Here is a 21,898-nt window from a genome sequence, read left to right on the forward strand (position 1 = left end):
AATAAATGAAGTCAGTTAAAAGCATCCCGGGATTGGACAACTTTCTTCAAGAATATGCAACATATTGAAATTCCGTTTAGGTATTATCAAAGATACAGGTGCGTAGATTTGTTAAATAAGGTAAACGGTCGAAAATTGATGTTGTTATGTCTTAAACAGTTGAAGTTCCGTTTGGACAAAACGTTATTACAGTTTATCACCTAGTTTAGGTCAACGGAAATGAAGACATTTTAGCAGTCTTACTTTGTAAAACACTTTCAGTCTCGTTTGTATTCGCCAACAACATCGCACTACGCATTTAATTATAGTTATTGTCATATGACCAGCATTGTTTTCCTCACGCGATAAAGGTTTGTCGATGACGACATTTAGTCATAATTTTCGGTGTCAAAAGCAACACTATTTGCAACTACTGGTGGTGGTGGTGGTGGTGGTTATCAGGTACTAAACTCATAAAGCAAAATTCGGCTATATAACTCAAGGTTAACCTGCAGCAACCCCGGCAAGTTCGACCACGTCGGTGGATCATCTAGTAAACACTCTTTGAGTTTGGTGTCACGTTGGTGGTATATCATGGAAAAAATAAAACTCGGTTCGCTGCGGCGACCCCGGTGAGTGCGTTGACCAAAGCGCAGCGGTAACAACTCGGGCACTCGTGACTATGACCACGTCGGCGGCACGTTATCTATTACTCATGGTTGACTGCAGTAACCCCGGTGAGTGCGTTGACCACGTCAACGCACAACTGGGGCACAACTCAGGCACTAGTCGTGAGTTCGTTGCACACGTCTGTGCGGTACAACACAGAACTCGACGTCCTACATCCGGTCGAATTCAAGGTTCTTTCTTCAAGCGCACACGATGCTCTCTAACGTCGGTTAAGACAGGTTTTACACGTTTGCAACCATAGCTGTTTTTGGTGGCCTGTTTCCTTTCTAGTGTTGGTCTAGTCTTGTGTCAAGCTGTCATTTTAGTCTTTATTAGTTTTAGTTACATTCATACTCTTTCCAGTGTTATCGTATTTCCATTTAGATATTATCGAAGTTACAAGTGCGTAGTTTTGTTAAATAAGGTAAATGGTTGAAAATTGATGTTATGTCTGGAACAGTTGAAGTTCCAGTCGAACAAAATAACGTTATAAGTCTTTATCGCCTTGTTTAGGTCAACGAAAATGAAGAGACATTTTAGCAGTCTTATTTTCGTAAAACACTTTTTAGTCTTGGTTTATTCGCCAACTATATTGTACTATGCATTTAATCACTGCTATTGTCACATGCCCAGCATCCACGTTGCGTCCAGTCTCGTTTTTCTCACGCGATAAAGGTTTGTTGATGACGACTTAGTCATAATTTTCATTGCCAAAAGCAACACTATTTGCAACTACCGGCGGTGGTGGTTATCAGGTACTAAATTCATAAAGCAAAATTCGGTTTCATAACTCAGGTTAACCTGCAGCAACCCCGGCGAGTGTGACCGTCGGTGGATCATCTAGAAAACACTCTTGAGTTCGCTGTCACGTCAGTGGCGTAAATAGGAAAATAAAACTCAAGGTTGCAGCGGCAACCCCGGTGAGTGCGTTGACCACGTCGGTGGTAACAACTCGGGCACTCGTGAGTATGACCACGTCGGTGGCACGTTATCTAATACTCATGGTTTGACTGCAGCAACCCCGGTGAGTGCGTTGCCCACGTCGGTGGGAACAACTCAAGCACTCGTGAGTTCGTTGCGCACGTCGGTGCGGTACAACACAGAACTCCACGTTCGCTGCAGCAACCCTGGTAGTGCGTTGACCACGTCGGTGGGCACAACTCGGGCACATGCAAATTTAATTACCACGTCGGTGGCATAATATCAAACACTCAAGTGCAGGGCACTCGGAGTTCATTGAACACGTCGGTGTTCAACACGGAGGTACACAATATTTGCTGCAGCAACACCGGTGAGTGCGTGACCACGTCGGTGGCACATCAAGGGCACTCGTGATTTCGTTGACCACGTCGGTGTTCAACATAGAAGTTCACAATACTTGCTGCAACAACACCGGTGAGTGCGTGACCACGTCGGTGGCACATCAAGGGCACTCGTGAGTTCGTTGACCACGTCGGTGGTTCAACGCGAAAGCACTCAGGTCACGCAGCGACCCCGGAGAGTGAATCGACCACGGCAGTTGGTACAGCACGAAAGCACTCGTGGCTCGCTGCGTAACAGCTGCAGAGTGCTCTAAATTTTAATTGATCTCGTTTCATTTCATGTCAACTGCTTTTACGTGATTCATCGATCTCGCTGACGGTTTTAAGCTTATCGTTTTACGGTATGTATGATTGACTCTAATATGTCGTATATTGGGTATGCCTTTTATCTTCCAGAAGCAGTATAGATCCTTGTCCACTTCTTCTACGCAGGTATGTATGGTCTCATTACCCCCTTTCGCTATTCTATTTTTGGGGTCGGCTCCGCCCCTGCCAGTCCCGGCAGGACATGCCGAGTTATCACCTATTTCCGGCGTAGGCCTACGTCCTCTCTTTTGGGGAAGGCTCCGCCCCTGCTAGTCCTGGCAGGATACGCCGAGTCCGCACGTCACCCTGGATCAGTGAAGGGGCTCATGCCAAAGATTTACCATGCAAAATATTCCCATGTCGTTATTTAAATAAATCCTGTTCATACTTATCAGTGATCGAGTCTTTATGGGAGAAATGTTAAGCTTGCTGGTAGTTCTACCAGGAGGACTCAAATCACGCGCGGCTGGCCACCAATCACCAGCTACCAATCACCTGCCTACACCTGCTCTATAAAGAGTAGTCTAACATGTCTTTGCTGCTCAGGTCTTCGTTCGACGCACCTCCATCCACCCCACCACCACCAGGTCGGCCTCAGTCTACTTGTCCAGGGGAAGGCTCCGCCCCTGCTAGTCCTGGCAGGATACGCCGAGTCCGCACGTCACCCTGGATCAGTGACGGGGCTCATGCCAAAGATTTACCATGCAAAATATTCCCATGTCGTTATTTAAATAAATCCTGTTCATACTTATCAGTGATCGAGTCTTTATGGGAGAAATTGCATTTCTGCAGGAAACGCACCTACGAGTACAAGATCAAGTTTTGCTTAGAAAGGCCTGGATAGGTCAGGTGTACCATTCAACCTTTAGTAACAGAGTTAGAGGTGCTGCAATTATAATCCATAAAAAAGTACTCTTCACTGCTTCAAAAATAATTTCAGATCCCCAGGGACGTTATGTTATAGTATCAGGTCGTCTCTATCACACCCCGGTGGTTTTAGTTAGTATTTACGCCCCCAACTGGGATGATGTAGATTTTGTCAGGAAGATAATCACCTTTATTACCAGATTTAAATACTCATCTAATATTTGGCGGTGATATGAACTGCGTGATGGACACAGCCATAGACCGGTCAAGTCCCCAATCTGCACCTCCATCCAAAATGTCCAGAGCTCTTTTAAGTCTTATGACGCACCTTGGCTGTATTGACCCATGGAGATTTTTGAATCCAAACAAAAAAGAATTCTCTTGTTTTTCACATGTTCAGTCTTATTCAAGAATAGACTATTTTTTCATTGATAAGCGTCTTCTTCCCTCAGTGAAATCTGTAGACTACTCTGCTATTGTAGAATCTGATCATGCACCCGTTATTCTTGATATTGGCTTTACACTTAATTACCCACCAAGGCCAGCTTGGAGACTTAACACGGCATTATTTTCAGATGCAGATTTTTGTCAGTTCATGTCTAAAGCAATAGATGAATTCATTTTAACCAATCAGAATGACTCCGTATCACCATCCATATTATGGGAAACGTTAAAAGTCGTACTGAGGGGACAAATAATATAATTTTCAGCTTCACAGAATAAAAAAAGAAAACAAAGACAGGAAGAGCTCATTGATTCTATTCTTAAAATTTATCATCAATACTCAACAACTCCAACACCTGAACTATACAAAGAAAAATTAAATCTGAAAGCAAAATATGATTTATTATCTACTGGAAAGACTGAACATAACTTGTTAAGATCACGAGCATTCTTTTATGAACATGGGGAGAAGGCAGGACGCCTACTTGCTCACCAGTTAAAGGCTAAGTCGTCTGCCCAACTCATATCAACAATTAGGAAAACACCTCAAGAATTGACAATTGATCCCCAAGAAATTAATAATACCTTTAAAACATTTTATGCTGAGTTATATACCTCAGAATTTCCTCAGGACACTTCTTCTATGGTTAATTTTTTAGAAACCCTGAATACTCCAACAATTGCACAGGAACAAAGGGACAACCTGGAAAGACCTCTAAACCGACAGGAAGTAGATAACTCAATTAAGGACATGCAGAGCGGGAAGGCCCCTGGGCCGGACGGCTTCCCAGTCGAATTCTATAAAAAATTCTCCTTAAAACTGATCCCTTTGCTTCTCAATATGTACTCGTTTGAACAGACAGCTCTCCCAAAGAGCCTCACAGAGGCTCTCATCACAGTCTTACTGAAGCCTGGTAAAGACCCGGTGGATTGCAGCTCTTATAGGCCTATTTCTTTACTGAACGTGGACGTTAAGATACTGTCTAAAATTCTGGCCTCTCGAATAAACACCATAATATCAGACATCATTTCAAATGATCAAACCGGTTTTGTGAGAGGCCGTCACTCATTCATTAACATTCGTAGACTCCTGAATGTGGTGCATTCTCCAGCGTCTGGGGGAGGACCAGAGGTGGTGGTCTCCCTAGACGCGGAGAAGGCATTCGACAGAGTAGAATGGGAATATCTTTTTGCTGTACTGGGTAAATTTGGGTTTGGGCCGAAATTTATGTCCTGGGTTCGTCTATTATATTCATCTCCTAAAGCTGCAGTAGTCACTAATAAATTACGTTCACAGTATTTTCCTTTATCTAGGGGCACGCGTCAAGGCTGCCCACTTAGCCCATTACTGTTCATTTTAGCGATAGAGCCCCTGTCAATTAAACTTAGAACTACACCATCCATACATGGCATTAGAAGGATGGAGATGGAATATAAAGCTTCCTTGTATGCTGATGATCTCTTAATATTTGTAACGGACCCGCTATCCTGTAAATCCGAACTTTTGAAGATTCTGGTTGACTTTGGTGGTTTTTCAGGTTATAAAATTAACTATTCAAAAAGTGTGTGTTTCACTATCAATGACAAGGCAAAGCAGATTCCAGACACAGACTTGCCATTTTGTATATCACATTCAGGTTTTAAGTATTTGGGAATAAATATCACCCCTTCTTTTTCTGAATTGTTCAAAGCCAACTTCACACCTATAATGGAGAAACTAAAATCTGACCTCCAGAGATGGAGTGCTATTTACCTTTCTTTAGCTGGAAAAAATCAACTGCGTCAAGATGAATGTGTTGCCTAGATGTTTATACTTGTTCCAGAGCATCACAGTTTTCCTGCCAAAATCCTTCTTCCGTTCACTTGATGCCCTACTCTCAAGTTTCATATGGGGAGGTAAATCTTCAAGACTTCGTAAAACATTGCTTGAAAGGCCAAGAAAAGGGGGTGGGCTTGCTCTTCCAAATTTTAGGGTTTATTATTGGGCAGCGAATCTGCAAAAAATAATGTACTGGTTTCAGGCCCCAGACACGGGTTGGTGCAGTGAGGAGGCAAAGCTCTGTAATCTGTCATCACTTCCTGCACTGTTAACAACAAAACTTCCTCTCTCCCCATCACAGTTTTCCTCAAGCCCAGTAGTGCGCTCATCCCTAAGATTTGGATACAATTCAGGCAAACATTTAAATTGTCTGGCCTTTCTATGCTAAGTCCCATATGTAATAACCACCTTTTTCCAGCTGCTGAACTTGATGTCACATTCATACAATGGGACACTGGGTCTTACTACATGTAAGGACTTTTTCATAGATAATATTTTTCCTACTTTCACAGATTTGGCCAAAAAACACTATTTCTAAATCCATTTTTTTCCGATATCTTCAGATACGCCACTTTATTCAAACGTACAACCCAAACGTACAACTCAACTACCGGAAAGTTCAAACTTGGATGTCATACTAAAGATTCCCTTAACTTTGAAGGGCCAAATCTCTAATTTATATAATTCAATTATGTCGTTTAGTAGTGTATCAACCGAAAACATCAAGACAAAATGGGAGGAAGAATTAGGAACAGTCATTTCAGATGAGACATGGGTTAGAGCTCTTAGCTGTGTAAATGGAACCTCTTCTTGTGTACGCCTCAATCTGATTCAATTTAAAGTTCTCCACCGTACTCACTATAGTAAAGCCAGACTTGCAAAAATATACCCTGAACTAGATGATACGTGTGATCGCTGTAAAGCCACCAACGCAGACCTAGCTCATATGTTCTGGTCGTGCTCCAAGTTGGAAGAGTTTTGGAAATCAATATTTGGGATTTTGAATGTTGCTTTTGGCCTGCATCTACAACCTAGCCCTTTAATGGCTATATTTGGGGTAAGAGGTAAGGACACTGCGACAGCCACTAACAAGAAAAATGTTATTGCCTTTGCCACTCTAATTGCGAGAGAATTCTCTTGGAATGGAAATCCCAATTACCACCGAAGGCATCTGTGTGGCTTTCTGATATGATGATGTTTTAAAAAATTTAAAAAGTTTAATACTTTCTTTGAGGATCAACCGAAAAATTCAACAAAGTCTGGGACCCTTTACTGGTTTATTTTGACAAACTTGTCACTCTCCCCTCTCATTAGTATATAAGCGTTAACGTAAAGCGCAAACACTTTCATCTTAGGAGAACTGTTAGGGTGGGATGGGGTTTATAAAAATATAAAAATGTAAATTGTTAAAATGCTACTGTTTCATTGTACATTGACACAAAAATAAATTTAACTGAAATATTGCAACATGTGTGACAGTGTACATCTTGTCTAACAACCAATAAAAATACATGTAAAAAAAAAAAAGGAAGGCCAGCTGTGTAGACACAGCTGGCCACGTTTTTGAAGTCTGGGGTCAAAAGGTCAAAAGGAGCCGGCACCACGCCGCTTATGAGATAACAAAAAGTTAATGTGTACTTCTTGTCATTCTTAAAGAGAGGCCTAATTCTCAGACATGCATGTTGGATGGCTAGGGTTTAGGTCTTGGAAGAACTTCAGGCCAAAATCTTGAAAGCGGGGTGAGGTGCAACGAGATGGAGCACTTGCTGAGTCATTTCCTGTAGGGCTGGAGCCACAGGTTGAAGCGTATGCATCCTTTGAGACCCCTTTGATATACAAGAGACCCCAAGGTACAGCTTACTTAAAGGTTCTCGACTCAGTCACCTATTGCATCACTTCCTTTAGGGCTTCGGCCTCCTAATTGATCATTGTAGTATAATTGAATGCCCTCTTTCATATATATTATACCTCCACCACTGGGACGTGGCAACAATTCTCCAAATCCATATGGGGAGGGGGGGGGGGGGGGGATGCTTGTGGACAGTAGGGGTGTACACGAGACATAAATAGGAAGCAAACTCAGGAGAAGGAATGACCTCTCACAAATATTTATTTAATAAATTGATTCAAATAACCCTGCCTCGTTAAATCAATGAGCTTGGTGTTTTGCTTTCAAAAATAGGTTATAGAAGAAGTCTAAACTGCGGAAAATAAAAACATCCAAGCTGCCTTTTAAGGATACCTTGGAATATCTGTCTATTTTTTAACCATCGGACCCTAGTTTACGACAAAAACAAGACAATTGACGGCAGCTCCTTCGCCGCGTGGTTTTTAGAGTCATGTAAGGATTAGAGGGGGGGGCGGTCGATAGCAACCACCATAGCAACCATGACGGTCAAGTGACTGGATGCAGCCCCATTGAAAAAAATTGAATACCACCCTACACACTCAGTAGATTAATGATATTTAAATTATTATGACCATGAAGTCTTTATTTGCATGGGTTTACATTTCGTTCTGTGTAGCATGGAAAAATCTGAGAAACACTCCCATGCAGAATGCATTGGTTTACATTTCCTTCTTTGGAGCACGGTTATTTTTATTTATTTATTTATTTTCTGTTTTTGAGGAGGTGCTTCAAAGATGCAAATGTTTCTGCAATAATCCAAAATCCAATGGAAAAACCCGTTGGCTTTTTGTCAAGAGAACCCAGGGCTCACTTCCGGGTTGGCCAACATACGTCATCCCTCCACCACTCTACTGTAAAAACACATGTTCAAGTTGAATGAGAATAATAATAATAATAATAATTCTGCCATAGTAATTATTTAAGGGGGGGGGGGGGGGCATACAAGTATTTTGGCCATTCGTAGTGTTGGAATCAGTAGAGAAATAATTTGTCCGCAAAGACGTTGACGTCGCTTAGCAACGGAACGACGCTGGGGTTGACAAGTCACCTGACTACTACCCATGCAAGTGAACAGAGCGTTCCACGGCATTGAGAAGACCCGTGTAATAAAGGCCTATAATATTTCTGTTCATGGCATAGATTTCTCCTCAGATTAGTCCAATAAACCAATAATAGAATAAAAATAAAAACGCTTGTTCAAAGGCCCGGCCTGAGGATAGTGGTGGGAAATATCGGCCCGACCCGGTCGGGCTCGGGCAGAGAATCTAAACACTGACTGGAACTACTTAGCAGGTGTCTGTAGGCCTATATCATGCACGCCCTGTAGCCATTTGGAATACGAGTATTCCCCCAGACCGTGGTATAAACAATATAATTCACGAGTTATAATCAACCCCTACACATCAATATTAATGGTAACCCATTAAATACGGTATGATTTCTAGATGTCATGGCAACATCCGCTCGGGACACAGGACTTGCGAGGCATCGACGCAGACTTTCATTCACATAGCCAAAAACAAGACAATAGATGGCTAGATAAAATAAACATCAAGACATACAATTCTAAAAAGAACAGATGAAGCAGCTACCCTTTTTTCCTTCGCGGTTTGCCTACAGAGCAGCGCACCTGCATTTAATATATCCGTGAATTGTTACAATTTCTCAGAATCAAAGGTGAAAGTAGAAACGGGTGGCCAAAAGCTGTCATATTGTTAGTTATCACAGACAATTTTAATTAGAAACGGGTGGCCAAAAGCTGTCATTTGTTAGTTATCACAGACAATTTTCAGCAATGAATGATCTGTACGGAGCTCCTTAAGGGACATTAGGGAGAACGCTCTCGGACAGAACCTTAGTTTGGAAGTCGTGCTTAGTGACACGACAAATACTTCCAATTGAAATACAAAATGTAGAAAATACGTGTCCCTGATCACGTTTCAATAGATTAAATAACGTGACAGTGTCACGTATTTTCGTGGGACCGGGTTTGAGCGTGTGCAGGGGTTGAATTTCGTGTGTCTCACGCCGAATGCGTGAGACTTGAGAGCCCTGTACGTGACACAAACCAGCTGCGCAAACGTTCTCTTCGCTTGAGGTGACGTCTTTCTTTATAGGTTCATGGGTCGATTTCCCATGCTGATATTTCCGGTGATTCTCGGGCATCTTCGATAATTTGGCTATAGATTGTCTCATTACACGCTAAATAATATAATTATAGCCTAATGAGAGAGATATATATATATATATATATATATATAATTAGGCAATATATATACAGTGGGGCAAAAAAGTATTTAGTCAGCCACCAATTGTGCAAGTTCTCCCACTTAAAAAGATGAGGGAGGCCTGTAATTTTTATCATAGGTATACCTCAGCTATGAGAGACAAAATGAAAAAAGAAAAATCTAGAAAATCACATTGTCTGATTTTTAAAGAATTTATTTGCAAATTATGGTGGAAAATAAGTATTTGGTCAATAACAAAAGGTCATCTCAATACTTTGTTACATGCCCTTTGTTGGCAATGACAGGTCAAACGTTTTCTGTAAGTCTTTACAAGGTTTTCACACACTGCTACTGGTATTTTGGCCCATTCCTCCATGCAGATCTCCTCTAGAGCAGTGATGTTTTTGGACCTTCGCTGGGCAACACAGACTTTCAACTCCCTCCAAAGATTTTCTATGGGGTTGAGATCTGGAGACTGGCTAGGCCACTCCAGGACCTTGAAATGCTTCTTACGAAGCCACTCCTTCGTTGCCCGGGCGGTGTGTTTGGGGTCATTGTCATGCTGAAAGACCCAGCCACGTTTCATCTTCAGTGCCCTTGCTGATGGAAGGAGGTTTTCACTCAAAATCTCACGATACATGGCCCCATTCATTCTTTCCGTCACACGGATCAGACGTCCTGGTCCCTTGGCAGAAAAACAGCCCCAAAGCATGATGTTTCCACCCCCATGCTTCACTGTAGGTATGGTGTTCTTTGGATGCAACTCAGCATTCTTTCTCCTCCAAACACGACGAGTTGAGTTTTTACCAAAAAGTTCTATTTTGGTTTCATCTGACCATATGACATTCTCCCAATCCTGTTCTGGATCATCCAAATGCTCTCTAGCAAACTTCAAACGGGCCCGGACATGCACTGGCTTTAGCAGGGGGACACGTCTGGCACTGCAGGATTTGAGTCCCTGGCGGCGTAGTGTGTTAGTGATGGTAGCCTTTGTTACTTTGGTCCCAGCTCTCTGGAGGTCATTCACTAGGTCCTCCCGTGTGGTTCTGGGATTTTTGTTCACCGTTCTTGTGATCATTTTGACCCCACGGGGTGAGATCTTGCGTGGAGCCCCAGATCGAGGGAGATTATCAGTGGTCTTGTATGTCTTCCATTTCCTAATAATTGCTCCCACAGTTGATTTCTTCACACCAAGCTTCTTACCTATTGCAGATTCAGACTTCCCAGCTTGGTGCAGGTCTACAATTGTGTTTCTGGTGTCCTTTGACAGCTCTTTGGTCTTGGCCATAGTGGAGTTTGGAGTGTGACTGTTTGTGGTTTTTGACAGGTGTCTTTTATACTGATAAGGCGTTCAAACAGGTGCCATTAATACAGGTAACGAGTGGAGGACAGAGGAGCCTCTTAAAGAAGAAGTTACAGGTCTGTGACAGCCAGAAATCTTGCTGATTTGTAGGTGACCAAATACTTATTTTCCACCATAATTTGCAAATAAATTCTTAAAAAAATCAGACAATGTGATTTTCTGGATTTTATTTTTCATTTTATCTCTCATAGCTGAGGTATACCTATGAAAAAAATTACAGGCCTCTCTCATCTTTTTAAGTGGGAGAACTTGCACAATTGGTGGCTGACTAAATACTTTTTTGCCCCACTGTATATATATAGCATTTGTGGTTTTGGCATAAACATAACTAGGGTGCACTGTACTATCTGCGCGCACCCTTTCTGAAGCCTCTCTCGCTCTCTCTCTCTGTCTCTCTTTCTCTCTCTCGTATCGTTTTGTGGAGCACGTTAATTGTCTGAGAAATGCGTGTTCTGTGGAGCACGTTCGTTTCAGTTTTTGAGGAGGTCAGCTTAAAGGGATAGTTCACCCATTTAGAACCGGCGTTCTATCATTATTAAATCGCTATTGTAATGTAACTTAATATATAAAAAAATATCAGTCTAAACCAGTCTCCCCTTGGCCCATTTTTTCTCATCAAATTTTCTCCCGAAATGACGTCAAATGACGCGTTTGACGTCATTTCGGGAGAAACCTCTCTTCCCGCTAGATGGGCCGAGGACTACAACACACTTTTGGTGGCAAATTTGCCGGAAATTTTTCCACCAATAAGGAATGAGAGGGGGCGGGAGCTTGCACGCTTGCACGCTCAGCTCGCATACTGAGGGGGAATGAGAGGGACGGGAGACCGACACAAACCTCTGACCATGGCAGAAGCAACAGCTGAGTTTGAAAATATATTGCTGCATTGTGATATTCAGGGCTATTTGTATGAGCCAGAATACAGCGAGGAAGAACTGAGACGAATAGAGGAGGAGGCTGCTGCGGCTGCAGCTGAACAAGCCTTGCCTGTTGCCGAGGAGCCGGATCGCGCCGGAGTGAACTGGTGGTGTACCTGTTTGCTCTGTTCACCTATGGAGACTCACCAAGTGTCCCTGTGCTGCAGCGAATTTCAGCGATGCCAGTTTCTTCGCGATGAAATGGCTGAATCTGGCGAGGAAGGGGCCGTGTGTGTAACATCTCACCCAGGCTTTATGCCTCATCTGAACCGTTGGGTATTGGACACTTATTTCCGGACCCAGAAAGTCAACTGGAAACGCCAGCCAAAGCCCGCCGGGAGAAACGGACGTCTGAGCACAGAGTAAGTGTTTGTTTACTAACACATTGGCTACAATAGTTTTGAGTCACGGGGAACGTGACAATGTAGTTATCCGAAAGTAGCCGACCTTATTGGCAGAGCATAGGCTACGTTACGTTAGCTTCAAGTCTGTGTAATGCTGTAGGCTACTCAAGGCATAATTTATCTTGCTTTGCTAATTTTGTTCTTTCTTTCTAAGACAGTATAGGCTAACATCTTACCGGCATTTCCTGGAGTGGATACTGCAAGGTGAGAGACTTGGGAGAGGCAATCGCCTTGTTTTGCCAGCGTGTGTTGTCCAGGCCATCAGGGCTAATTACCCAACACAAGATGGGCAGTACCGTGGCTACCAGGAGACGGTAGATGCCCAAGATGAGCTGTGATATTTAGCAAACTCACCATACGTTTTGTTTTTGTATATAGTTTATATTTTATGAATAAAACTTCAAATTCATGTTGGTTGTGATTTGTTTACTATACCAAATGATGTTACACTAAAGTAGGCCTGCTGTATAAGATGAACACTTATTTCAACTGGGGAGAAAAGGTTTACATATAGCCTATATGCTGAAATACTGTAATTAGCAAATGTTTGATGTACAGTAATATACAAATGATACCTAAAGTACTTATAAATCTATTCTTGCTACATTCATACATGATGGCTGTATGTTGAACCTACTTTGCAACTTCGTGATTTATACCACAAATTGTAGTTTTAACCATATGGAAAAAAATGTAATGACAGAAATTTAAATAATTATTGCAGTGAAGTTTGTTATGGTGAACATTGGTTTATACAGGAGTCCAAGGTAAGGTAGTAAAAACAATAAGATTTTATTCACAAAGGAAAATGATCCAATATTTACAAAGATAAGATTGAAAACAAATGTTTTATAAAATACGTTTAAATAGATAAAATAGGTCAGATGTCCCTCTCAGAAGCGCCTTTTTAATTCAGCCACTGCCGCCTCCTTTGGTGGTTTTGGCACTGGTGCAATGTTAGGTGGCAGCGCAGGCTGGGGCAGGGCAAGTGAGGATGTTGAAACCTTATATAGAATCGTTGGGTTTCGTCTTCTGGTTATAACACTTGTGACAAGTGTGTCAATGAACTGGGTGGTGTGTGGAATAAAAATCTGCTTCACGACCCACTGCTTGGATCTCCTGCAAAACACTTGGTTGAAGCGTGGTTGTCCTGCAAAATAAATTAAAAATAATTATAGATAAGACTATGAAGGCAACATTTGAGATGATGTACTTTTTTCAAATGAAATACCCGAATTATTCAGCTAAATCTGCAAACCGTGTAAGCTGTGAAAATTATATTCTTGATTCTTCATTGAGCCACTCTTACGACACACCTGTCTTGGTTGTGGCCTGCTTTCTTTTGACAATGTTTTCATTGTGCTCCAAACATGCAAGATGACCCCTTTCTCTCATTCCCTGGAAAGAGAATCCCTGCCTTTTTGGGAGGTACTTGAGCATTGCACTGTGAAAGATCTCCAGCGGCCCTGTATGCAATAAAATAAAAAGGGAAAAGAATATGAGAATGAAAACATGATCATTACGGAGTGATTTTGTAAAGTATTCAAGCTTATAAGGAGAACTATTATAAACTCACCAGTGTGTTTGAAAAGGGCCATCTGTTCCAGGTCTTTCAAAAGCCTTTTGTCATTTACCAGCGATTCGAGATTTTCAAACGCTGAAGACTCCCTCTTCATCCATTGGCGCTTGCTTTGCTCCTGGGCTGTTAGAGGATGATGTCCACACCGGTTTGTTTGTCCATCATCCTCTGTCCATTCATGCTCATTACACATGTGGTGTAGAATGGACTGCCATCTGCATTTCAGTATCTGTATGAAACAAGTATTATTTACAATTATAAGACTATATATTTTTGGTCTCTAAAAAACAGATGAACAAAGCCTTTGATTCCTTACCTCTGTATCACCCTTGCTTGTTGCACAGGTAAACCACATGTGGTTTATGATTGACCTATGAAAGAAAAGAAAATTTGTAATTTAGAAACTTACAAAACAATGAAAAGCTTGGCACTTTACAAACCAACACTGACCTGCTCCATGCAGCAATAATTTCGTTCCCTTTAATTGCTCCTTTCCTCTGTATCTTCTTCCTCAAACCTGAAAGAATAAATGTAACATAAGTTCGGTCCCCTCACAACATTTGTTGAATTCTTTTGTAAAGTACAGCCAAATCCCATCCTTTTATCTGCAATATATAAATCACTCTGTGCTGCAAAGCTCTGGACATGATTTGTGAATGGGGAGGGCTGGAGAATGGGGGAGGATTATGTTTCGTTGTGTGTGTACAGGGAAGGCAAAAAATACATACCTTTCGCTGTATGCCAGATGTCAAACTCATGCTGAACATCGGGGAATTCTTCCCTCATGATCTTGCGTATCGATGTTGAACGGTCCGTGGTCATCACCTCAATATCTAAGCCATCACCCATGATCTCATTCATGCCCCTTTTGAAACCGAGTGGTTCCATGGCAAGAGAGCTGCCGGCTTCTGTAGACTAGAAAATAAAGTTGAATAGTTACTTGAATTGAATAATAATTTTCACAGCAGCAATAATAACATATATTTTTATTTTCCAGTGTTAATCTTTTATTTACCTGCAGCAGTTCTGTGTGAATAATCTCCTTGGTGTCGTCCAACATGAGGGTGTAATGGCAGTACTTGGCACTGAAACCTGGGGTGTCACACCGGCCATCCCCTGACAAGTGTAGCTTCTTCCCATCCTCCTGTTCTAGGTACACTCTGGCCATGATTTCTTTTCTCTGTTGTTGATATAGGTCTTCAATGGCAGGGTGCAAGTAAGCCTTCTGCATCTCATAAAATGTAGTCTTGGCGATCATTTGGACATTCATGGTCTTGCACCAGTCTGACAGTTCAGTGTACGTGCCACCCCTGAACTCAACAGCTGCCGCTGCGAGGAGGTTCACCTCTGCCATTCCCCTCACTTCAGGCGATGATCTCCATGTCCCGGAATGTCCAGCAAGACATGTCCACGTCACCTTCCTTTGCGCCCCACAGTCAAAGACAGTTTTTGATGACAGAGGCTTGCCGCACATCTGGCAAAATTTGAAAAGTGACATCAAGCAGGACTCATTCACAATGATCTTCTTTCCATGCCAGTCATTGATGCCTTCATCTTCTGATGAAGACGTTGACGTGGGGGTGACAGTTGTGTTGGGCTGAAAGTTTTCGTCTGCTTCACCCACAGTGCTAAAACTTGAATCAAGGGTCCCAGGTGTGTCGGGGCACGATGTCTGCAAAACAAAGAGGTTTATTTTTAATTGTAAAGATGACCAATTATATAAATATTATTCCTTTAGAATGATTAGTTGAAAGTTAGAAAGTGTTATCTTGTGTAAGTAATATATTGGCAAAATATTTGATTTAGATCATTTGTAAAGTAGCCTTTTCAGAATCTTACCGATAGTCCTTGGTCCGAGGGAAAGGTTTTCACTGGTGTGGATGTCAAAGGGAAGGTCTTCAGCGGGTTGGAGGATGCAGAGAGAGTGAATGCGCCATGACCACTATCAGCGTTCTGTAATGACACAGGCATTTAGTTTGTCATGTTTTTGGTACCACACACACAAAAATTGAATGTAGGGACAAGAATAAAACTGCTCAATATGCATTTGCTTCCTAGTTTAATGTTAGATTATATCACTCACTGAAAAGGCTTTTTTCCTGCTTTACTTTGTTTCTGAACTATTTTAGCAATTTGCCCCGATAGCTGCTATTCGTTTGGGTCACGTGACGTCACTGTAGCTTTGCGCCACCATCTTGACGACCGATCTCACCCACTGACCCATTGATTTCAGTGGTAACTCATGCCGGCAATTTGTTGTGCAGTGGGCACAACAGTACATACTACATACCTAGCGCAAGGCAACGGGCAATGCTCGTTCAAAACTCATCCCCAGCGTCCATAGCGAAATCGACAGTATGCTAAGCTAAGCTAAGCACACAGAGACCCGGGTAGCAGCCGAGGGAGCGTATCTATGATCCCGGGTCCTATGTTCCCCTCTTTGTATGAGACTGGGGAACAAAGGACCACTTTTCCCAAAAAGGGTCCTATGTTCCCCGATATGTTAGTTTTTCCACCATTACTGCCAAATACCGGCCGAGAAAACTACCATTGCATGTGTTTACCTTTTGTGGAAGAGGGAGACGTCGGAGAACCTGACGCAGTCTTTTCATACGCCGGTAAACAAACCCCGAGAAGCCCAATCCCTACGAGAGCTCCCCGCGCTACGGCCAACCGGATGCGCAGAGCCTTTGGCCGTGATATTATTATACAAATTATATTATATACTAAGAGCTCCGGGAGTCGCAAACGGCACGGGGAACATAGGACCCTTTTCACTGCTAGTGAGCTCTAGCAGTAAACTGAAGTGCTCACTAGTAGCAGCACAGAAATATAGTAGAATATTACGACAGTCTTACCTGTAGGCGACTGCGTTTCGCTGCGGGAGGTGCATTAGAAGCCCCGGCCTGTTCGTCACCTGGGAACGTGCCCACAGCGAAGACGGACGGAACAGCAGTTGGTTTGAGTGCGGACCTTATCTTGCCGAAAAGTCTCCCATCAAAATCCTCCAGTTTGAAATGGAGACTGCATATCGTTTTTCCTTTTATAATTTCCATCCCGGTGTCTTCTCACACTCTGGGGTTGTTTATCGCCCGCAGCCATAGTTTGCAACGCTGAGCGTCTTTCACTGGCAAACTGTGAAAACTTACACTCTGTCCCAACCTCGACTTTTCGGTGCAACCGGGTACCAAACAACCACTGGGCATGATTGCTTTTGGAAAAACGAGTCAAAACTAGTCAACGACGGTTCGTGAATAACTTCGTGAATAAAGTTTGTTTGCTCGCATGGGTCCTTCCCCCTTTTAAACGGAAAGAGGTGGGCGGGGCAGCGAGCGCAATGCACTGTGGTAGTTGGAGGTTTTCTCACTTTGAGCCAGAGAGACCATGAAAACACTCTTTCTGCCTTTTTTCAGGCTAGGATGAACCAATTTCAATTTTTTTTCACATTTATAATACATTGAATTATTTAATTCATAAAACCTTCATATTCCCACCGGTGAACTATCCCTTTAAAAAATCGGCTAACCATTCTGAAGCCTCTCTCTCTCGCTCTCTCTCCCTGTCCCTCTCTCTTTCTCTCTCGTTTCGTTTTGTGGAGCACGTTAATTGTCTGAGAACACTCCCATTCAGAATGCATTGGTTTACATTTCGTTCTGTGTAGCACGAAAAAAGTCGCACTATCGTGCTCTGGGACACGATTCAAATAGATTAACGTTTGTGCGCATGAGCACGAAATTGCGTGATACCGGGTTGGTTCTATAGCGTCCATTTTTTGTGACGCTCAATGTCTACTTCAAATGCAGTTAGAAATATGGGACAGTTGCTTCATTTTGTTAATATGCTACAGGCCGAAAGACTAAATTAATATGTAACTTACTTGCTTTAAGTATAACATTGCTTGGGGAGTCCAATTCCTCCACTGAAAAGGGTGGAAAGTGCTTACAACTCTCTGCTAGTAAGCGATCTCTGCTCTCCATGTAGTTGTGGTGCGCAAATGCTGCTGAGGGAGGTAGCCTATTTGATTGATTCGCTGAATTGTCCAATCATTTGGTGATAACAAAAAAGAAAAGCGTTGGCCTGGGGCGCACACTGCTGCGACCCGAGGGCGAATTTTCTTGAGCCAATGAAAAGCTGTCTCTGCTTGATAGACAGCAAAAAGTTAGCAAGCTTACATTGACTTCAACGTGGCCGGCGCCCCTGACTTGGAGGAGGGCTTTATTTAGAATGACCAATAAATAGCCTAGCCCAAATCATTGACGTTCAGACGCATTTAAATAGTTGCAGGCAGTGACATGTATATCACCCAATTAAACAAGGATAAACGCTATGTATTTTTGTTGATTTATTTCGGAATGATAAAAGTTTATTAATAGTTAGATATATTCAAGTGAATATTTCACGGAGAGGCGGCGCCCTAGAGCCCTCTATTGACCCACCAGCACTGGTCCTACTGTTGGCCAAACCACGTTTCACCATGACATCCGTATCCAAAACACAAAACGCAAATCCACGGCGATCGCTTGCGCCGTCGGACGTTAGCGATTTCCCGCCGTCTGTGTAATTGCGGTGCGGAAAAGTGGCGGCCATTAGGTTGACATATAGTGGCATGCGTGATCGGAGAAGCTGTGTTGGAAGCACTTAGAGGGACACCACAATCACCTCCACCACCACCACCAACACCACCACAACAACAACTTTCACCTCCACCACCCCTCCGCTCTCCCTCTCGCTCTACTCCCCCCCTCTCTCTCTCTCTCTCTCTCTCTCTCTCTCTCTCTCTCTCTCTCTCTCTCTCTCTCTCTCTCTCTCTCTCTCTCTCTCTCTCTCTCTCCCTCCCTCCCTCCCTCTCTCTCTCTCTCATTTCACGTGACCTGGCTGCGTTTGCTGCGTTAGTGTTTCGTTGAGGATTAGACTAGGATTAGACAAGGAGTCCTGAACACAAGGTTTGGGTGTGGGTATGACACTGTGAAGGAGGTGGATTTGTAGTGGTGCTGGATTTGTAGTGGTGGTGGCATTGGCGGTGGTGGTTCTGGAGGCGGTGGTGGTGGAGGGGGTATAGAGGTTGAGGTGGTGTTTGAGGAGGAGGAGGTGGTAGTGTTGTCAGTGTTGGTGGTGGTATTAGAGGTGATGGTACTGGAGGTGGCTATGTTATTGGGGGTGTTGGTGGTGGTGATGGTACTGGAGGTGGCTATGTTAGTGGTGGTGGTGGTGGAGGTGATGGTGGTGTTTGTTGAGGTGGGGGTGATGGTGGTGTTTGAGATGGTGGAGGTGGTGTTGATGGAGGAGGCGGGGGTTGTGGTGGTGTTGGAGGTGGAGGTGGTGAAGGTGTTTCTGCGTTTCCGTGTCCGACAGGGAAACATGTCCCTTGCTCTAGGTCAGATGTGTCAAACACAAGGCCTGTGGGCTGGATCCGGCCCGCTAACTCATTATATGTGGCCCGCGAGACTTTAAAATGCATGTCTTCAAAAAACGTGGATATATATATTTTTTATTCATCACCCACAATGCAACCAACGATATGACAGCATGCTATCGATGGTTGCAGTGTTTTCAAATCTGCGTTTAACCAGAACAGTTGACTAAATGCCCTAATTCTTAATCTAAATGTACAAATAATTCCAAAAATGTCCAAAAGAAAAATGTATGGAGAGGGAAGCCAATTTAATGAAAAAAGCAAGTACATTTTTGTGCTTCAAGGAGAAAAAATGTCTGCTGTGCTATGAGGCAATGATAAAGGAATACAATTAATCTTTGCCTTTTGACACCAAACACAGAGCAAAGAATGCTAAATGAAGCCTGCAAAAAATATAGGTGCTGTGTCCAGTGGTGTGCAGGTGTGCCCAGACCAGATCCAGATTGAATTATCCAGCAAGAAGCTCTGTGTCTAAAAGTTCTCGAACTGGATGATATAATGACTACAGTCATCAAAACAATCAGACTTTGGGCCGGAAAAATCACCAGTTCCAGCTGTTTTTGAACGAGGTGGGCTCGGAGCATAGATATGTGCCCTACCCAGTGTTGGGGGTAACGATTTTACTGTTTTGGGTAATGAAGTAAAGTAACGCGTTACATTTAAAATATCGTAACTACACTTCTTTACTAGACTATAGTAATGCGCTTTCCTGCGTTGCCCAAGCCTTGTTTGCCTGCGTATAAATTTTGATCTGTTGTGGTGCGTGCATGCGTGTGTCTGCAGCGTCTGCCTGTGTCTGCAGCGGGTGCTTGCCTCGGCACGTTGCCATAGCGATCGATTTGAGTGACATAGCTGCTTGTGCGAAGGAGTGTCCAAGTGTTGGAGCGCAGAAGCAGATGACACAGAAAGACCGGCTGGTTGCAGGGTTCATTGTAGGAGACATGCTTCCCCTGTTGACTATTGAATCGCCCAGATTTAGAAAAACACTAGATAAAATACCCGCGACTCGCAGGCCAACATGACATTTTCCCATTACCTGAACAAGTGTTACACCGACATGGAATCAAAGCTCAAAATAATTTTCGAGTCCTCCCTGGATCATGTGTCCACCACTGCGGACATTTGGTCCGCCAACCACAAAAGTTACTTAGGAATGACTGCAATTTTCCAGGAATGCACTGGAAAAACAGCATTTCTATTAATTCATTTTTAATAAATGTTATTGTATGACAATGTTTATATGTGAAGCACTTTGAGTCTGCCTTGTGTATGAAAAGTGCTATATAATAAAATAAAAATAATACATTTAATTTAGAGGCGCCTTTCAAGACACCCAAGGTCACCTTACAGAGCATATAGTCATCATTCAAAACTATGTAAAACAGACTAGGAATAAAAGGAAAACAGAGGTTAAACATGAATAATAATAATAATTAATAACACTCAAAGACGCCTAAAGTGAAGGGGGGACCTCACTAACCACCACCAATATGTAGCACCCACTTGGGTGATGCACGGCAGCCAATCGGCGCCAGAACGCTCACTACACACCAGCTTGAGGTGGAGAGTTAGGGATGAGGTGGAGAGTGAGGGAAAAGAACATATTTAAACACTATCGACCATATTTAAACACTGTCGATCACATTTAAACAATATCGACCACATGTAAACACTATCGACCACGTTTAAACACTATCGACCATATTTAAACACTATGGACCACATGTAAACCCTATCGACCACATGTAAACACTATCGCCCACATTTAAACACTATCACCCACATTTAAACACTATGGACCACACGTAAACCCTATCGACCACATTTAAACACTATCGCCCACATTTAAACACTATCGCCCACATTTAAACACTATGGACCACATTTAAACACTATGGACCACATGTAAACCCTATCGACCACATGTAAACCCTATCGACCATATATAAACACTATCGACCACATTTAAACATGTAAACCCTATCGACCACAATTAAACACTATCGACCACAATTAAACACTATCGACCACATTTAAACATGTAAACCCTATCGACCACATTTAAACACTATCCTATATAAACTTACTATATAAATGAAGTTGCCTTGCCTTGCCTTTCATATGGTTTAATATGCTATTTTGTATAGATTTATACAATAAACACTTAGTGATAATAGGGCTATGATGTTTGCCAATGTATCTACAGTAAATTAAGGAACGGGAAAGTAAAATATTAAGTAGTGAAGTTACTTTTCAAATGCAGTAACTAGTAAAGTAATCTCATTACAATTTACAGAAGTAATTAGTAATAAGTAACTAATTACTTTCTTTGAGTAACTACCGCAACACTGGCCCTACCATACAGAAATATGGTGGCTAAGTCGGAGTGCGGTCCTCAAACAAGTTTTTGAGCTTAGGGAAGAAATTGCAGTTTTCATATAAAGTAAAGGAAAAGCCTGCATATATATTTTTAAATGTATGTGTACAATATTTGTACACTTGTATAAATAATGATCAAATGCAGACAGCTTTTAAAAAAGATGTTTATAGTTAAATGTATGTAGTCTTATAGTTACAAACAGCCTTTTGAGGGCAACCATAACGCTGATGCGGCCCGGGGTGAAAATGAGTTTGATACCCCTGCTCTAAGTAGACGATGGTGTTGTTCGCTGTGCTCCA

The 21,898-nt window shown here is 42.6% G+C and overlaps 2 protein-coding genes across 6 annotated transcripts; one reads left to right on the forward strand and one right to left on the reverse strand.

The window, feature by feature from the left end:
• Positions 1 to 11,474: 11,474 nt before the first annotated feature.
• On the forward strand, positions 11,475 to 12,636 carry LOC132461231 (uncharacterized). 3 transcript variants are annotated; one of them, XR_009526561.1, is made up of 2 exons: positions 11,475 to 12,185; positions 12,386 to 12,636. XR_009526561.1 is itself a non-coding variant. In XM_060056279.1 (2 exons), the coding sequence occupies exons 1-2, from the start codon at positions 11,716 to 11,718 to the stop codon at positions 12,563 to 12,565; spliced, it is 654 nt and encodes a 217-aa protein (XP_059912262.1). In that variant the 5' UTR covers positions 11,535 to 11,715; the 3' UTR covers positions 12,566 to 12,636. The 3 variants fall into 3 exon arrangements, 1 of the variants encoding a protein (XP_059912262.1); XR_009526562.1 differs by having other exon boundaries at positions 12,391 to 12,636; XM_060056279.1 differs by having other exon boundaries at positions 11,535 to 12,185; positions 12,382 to 12,636.
• Positions 12,637 to 12,995: 359 nt separating this feature from the next.
• On the reverse strand, positions 12,996 to 17,314 carry LOC132461232 (uncharacterized). 3 transcript variants are annotated; one of them, XM_060056280.1, is made up of 7 exons: positions 16,665 to 17,314; positions 15,646 to 15,759; positions 14,535 to 15,478; positions 14,123 to 14,323; positions 13,804 to 14,035; positions 13,544 to 13,693; positions 12,996 to 13,377 (listed from the first exon to the last, which is right to left on the reverse strand). In XM_060056280.1, the coding sequence occupies exons 1-3, from the start codon at positions 16,860 to 16,862 to the stop codon at positions 14,660 to 14,662; spliced, it is 1,131 nt and encodes a 376-aa protein (XP_059912263.1). In that variant the 5' UTR covers positions 16,863 to 17,314; the 3' UTR covers positions 12,996 to 13,377; positions 13,544 to 13,693; positions 13,804 to 14,035; positions 14,123 to 14,323; positions 14,535 to 14,659. The 3 variants fall into 3 exon arrangements, 1 of the variants encoding a protein (XP_059912263.1); XR_009526563.1 differs by lacking the exons at positions 13,804 to 14,035; positions 14,123 to 14,323; positions 14,535 to 15,478; XR_009526564.1 differs by lacking the exons at positions 13,804 to 14,035; positions 14,123 to 14,323; positions 14,535 to 15,478; positions 16,665 to 17,314 and adding an exon at positions 16,097 to 16,647.
• Between the last annotated feature and the right edge of the window lie 4,584 nt (positions 17,315 to 21,898).

This window comes from Gadus macrocephalus, chromosome 7 (genome assembly GCF_031168955.1).
Source record: "Gadus macrocephalus chromosome 7, ASM3116895v1".
In the NCBI taxonomy this organism is placed as follows: domain Eukaryota; kingdom Metazoa; phylum Chordata; class Actinopteri; order Gadiformes; family Gadidae; genus Gadus; species Gadus macrocephalus.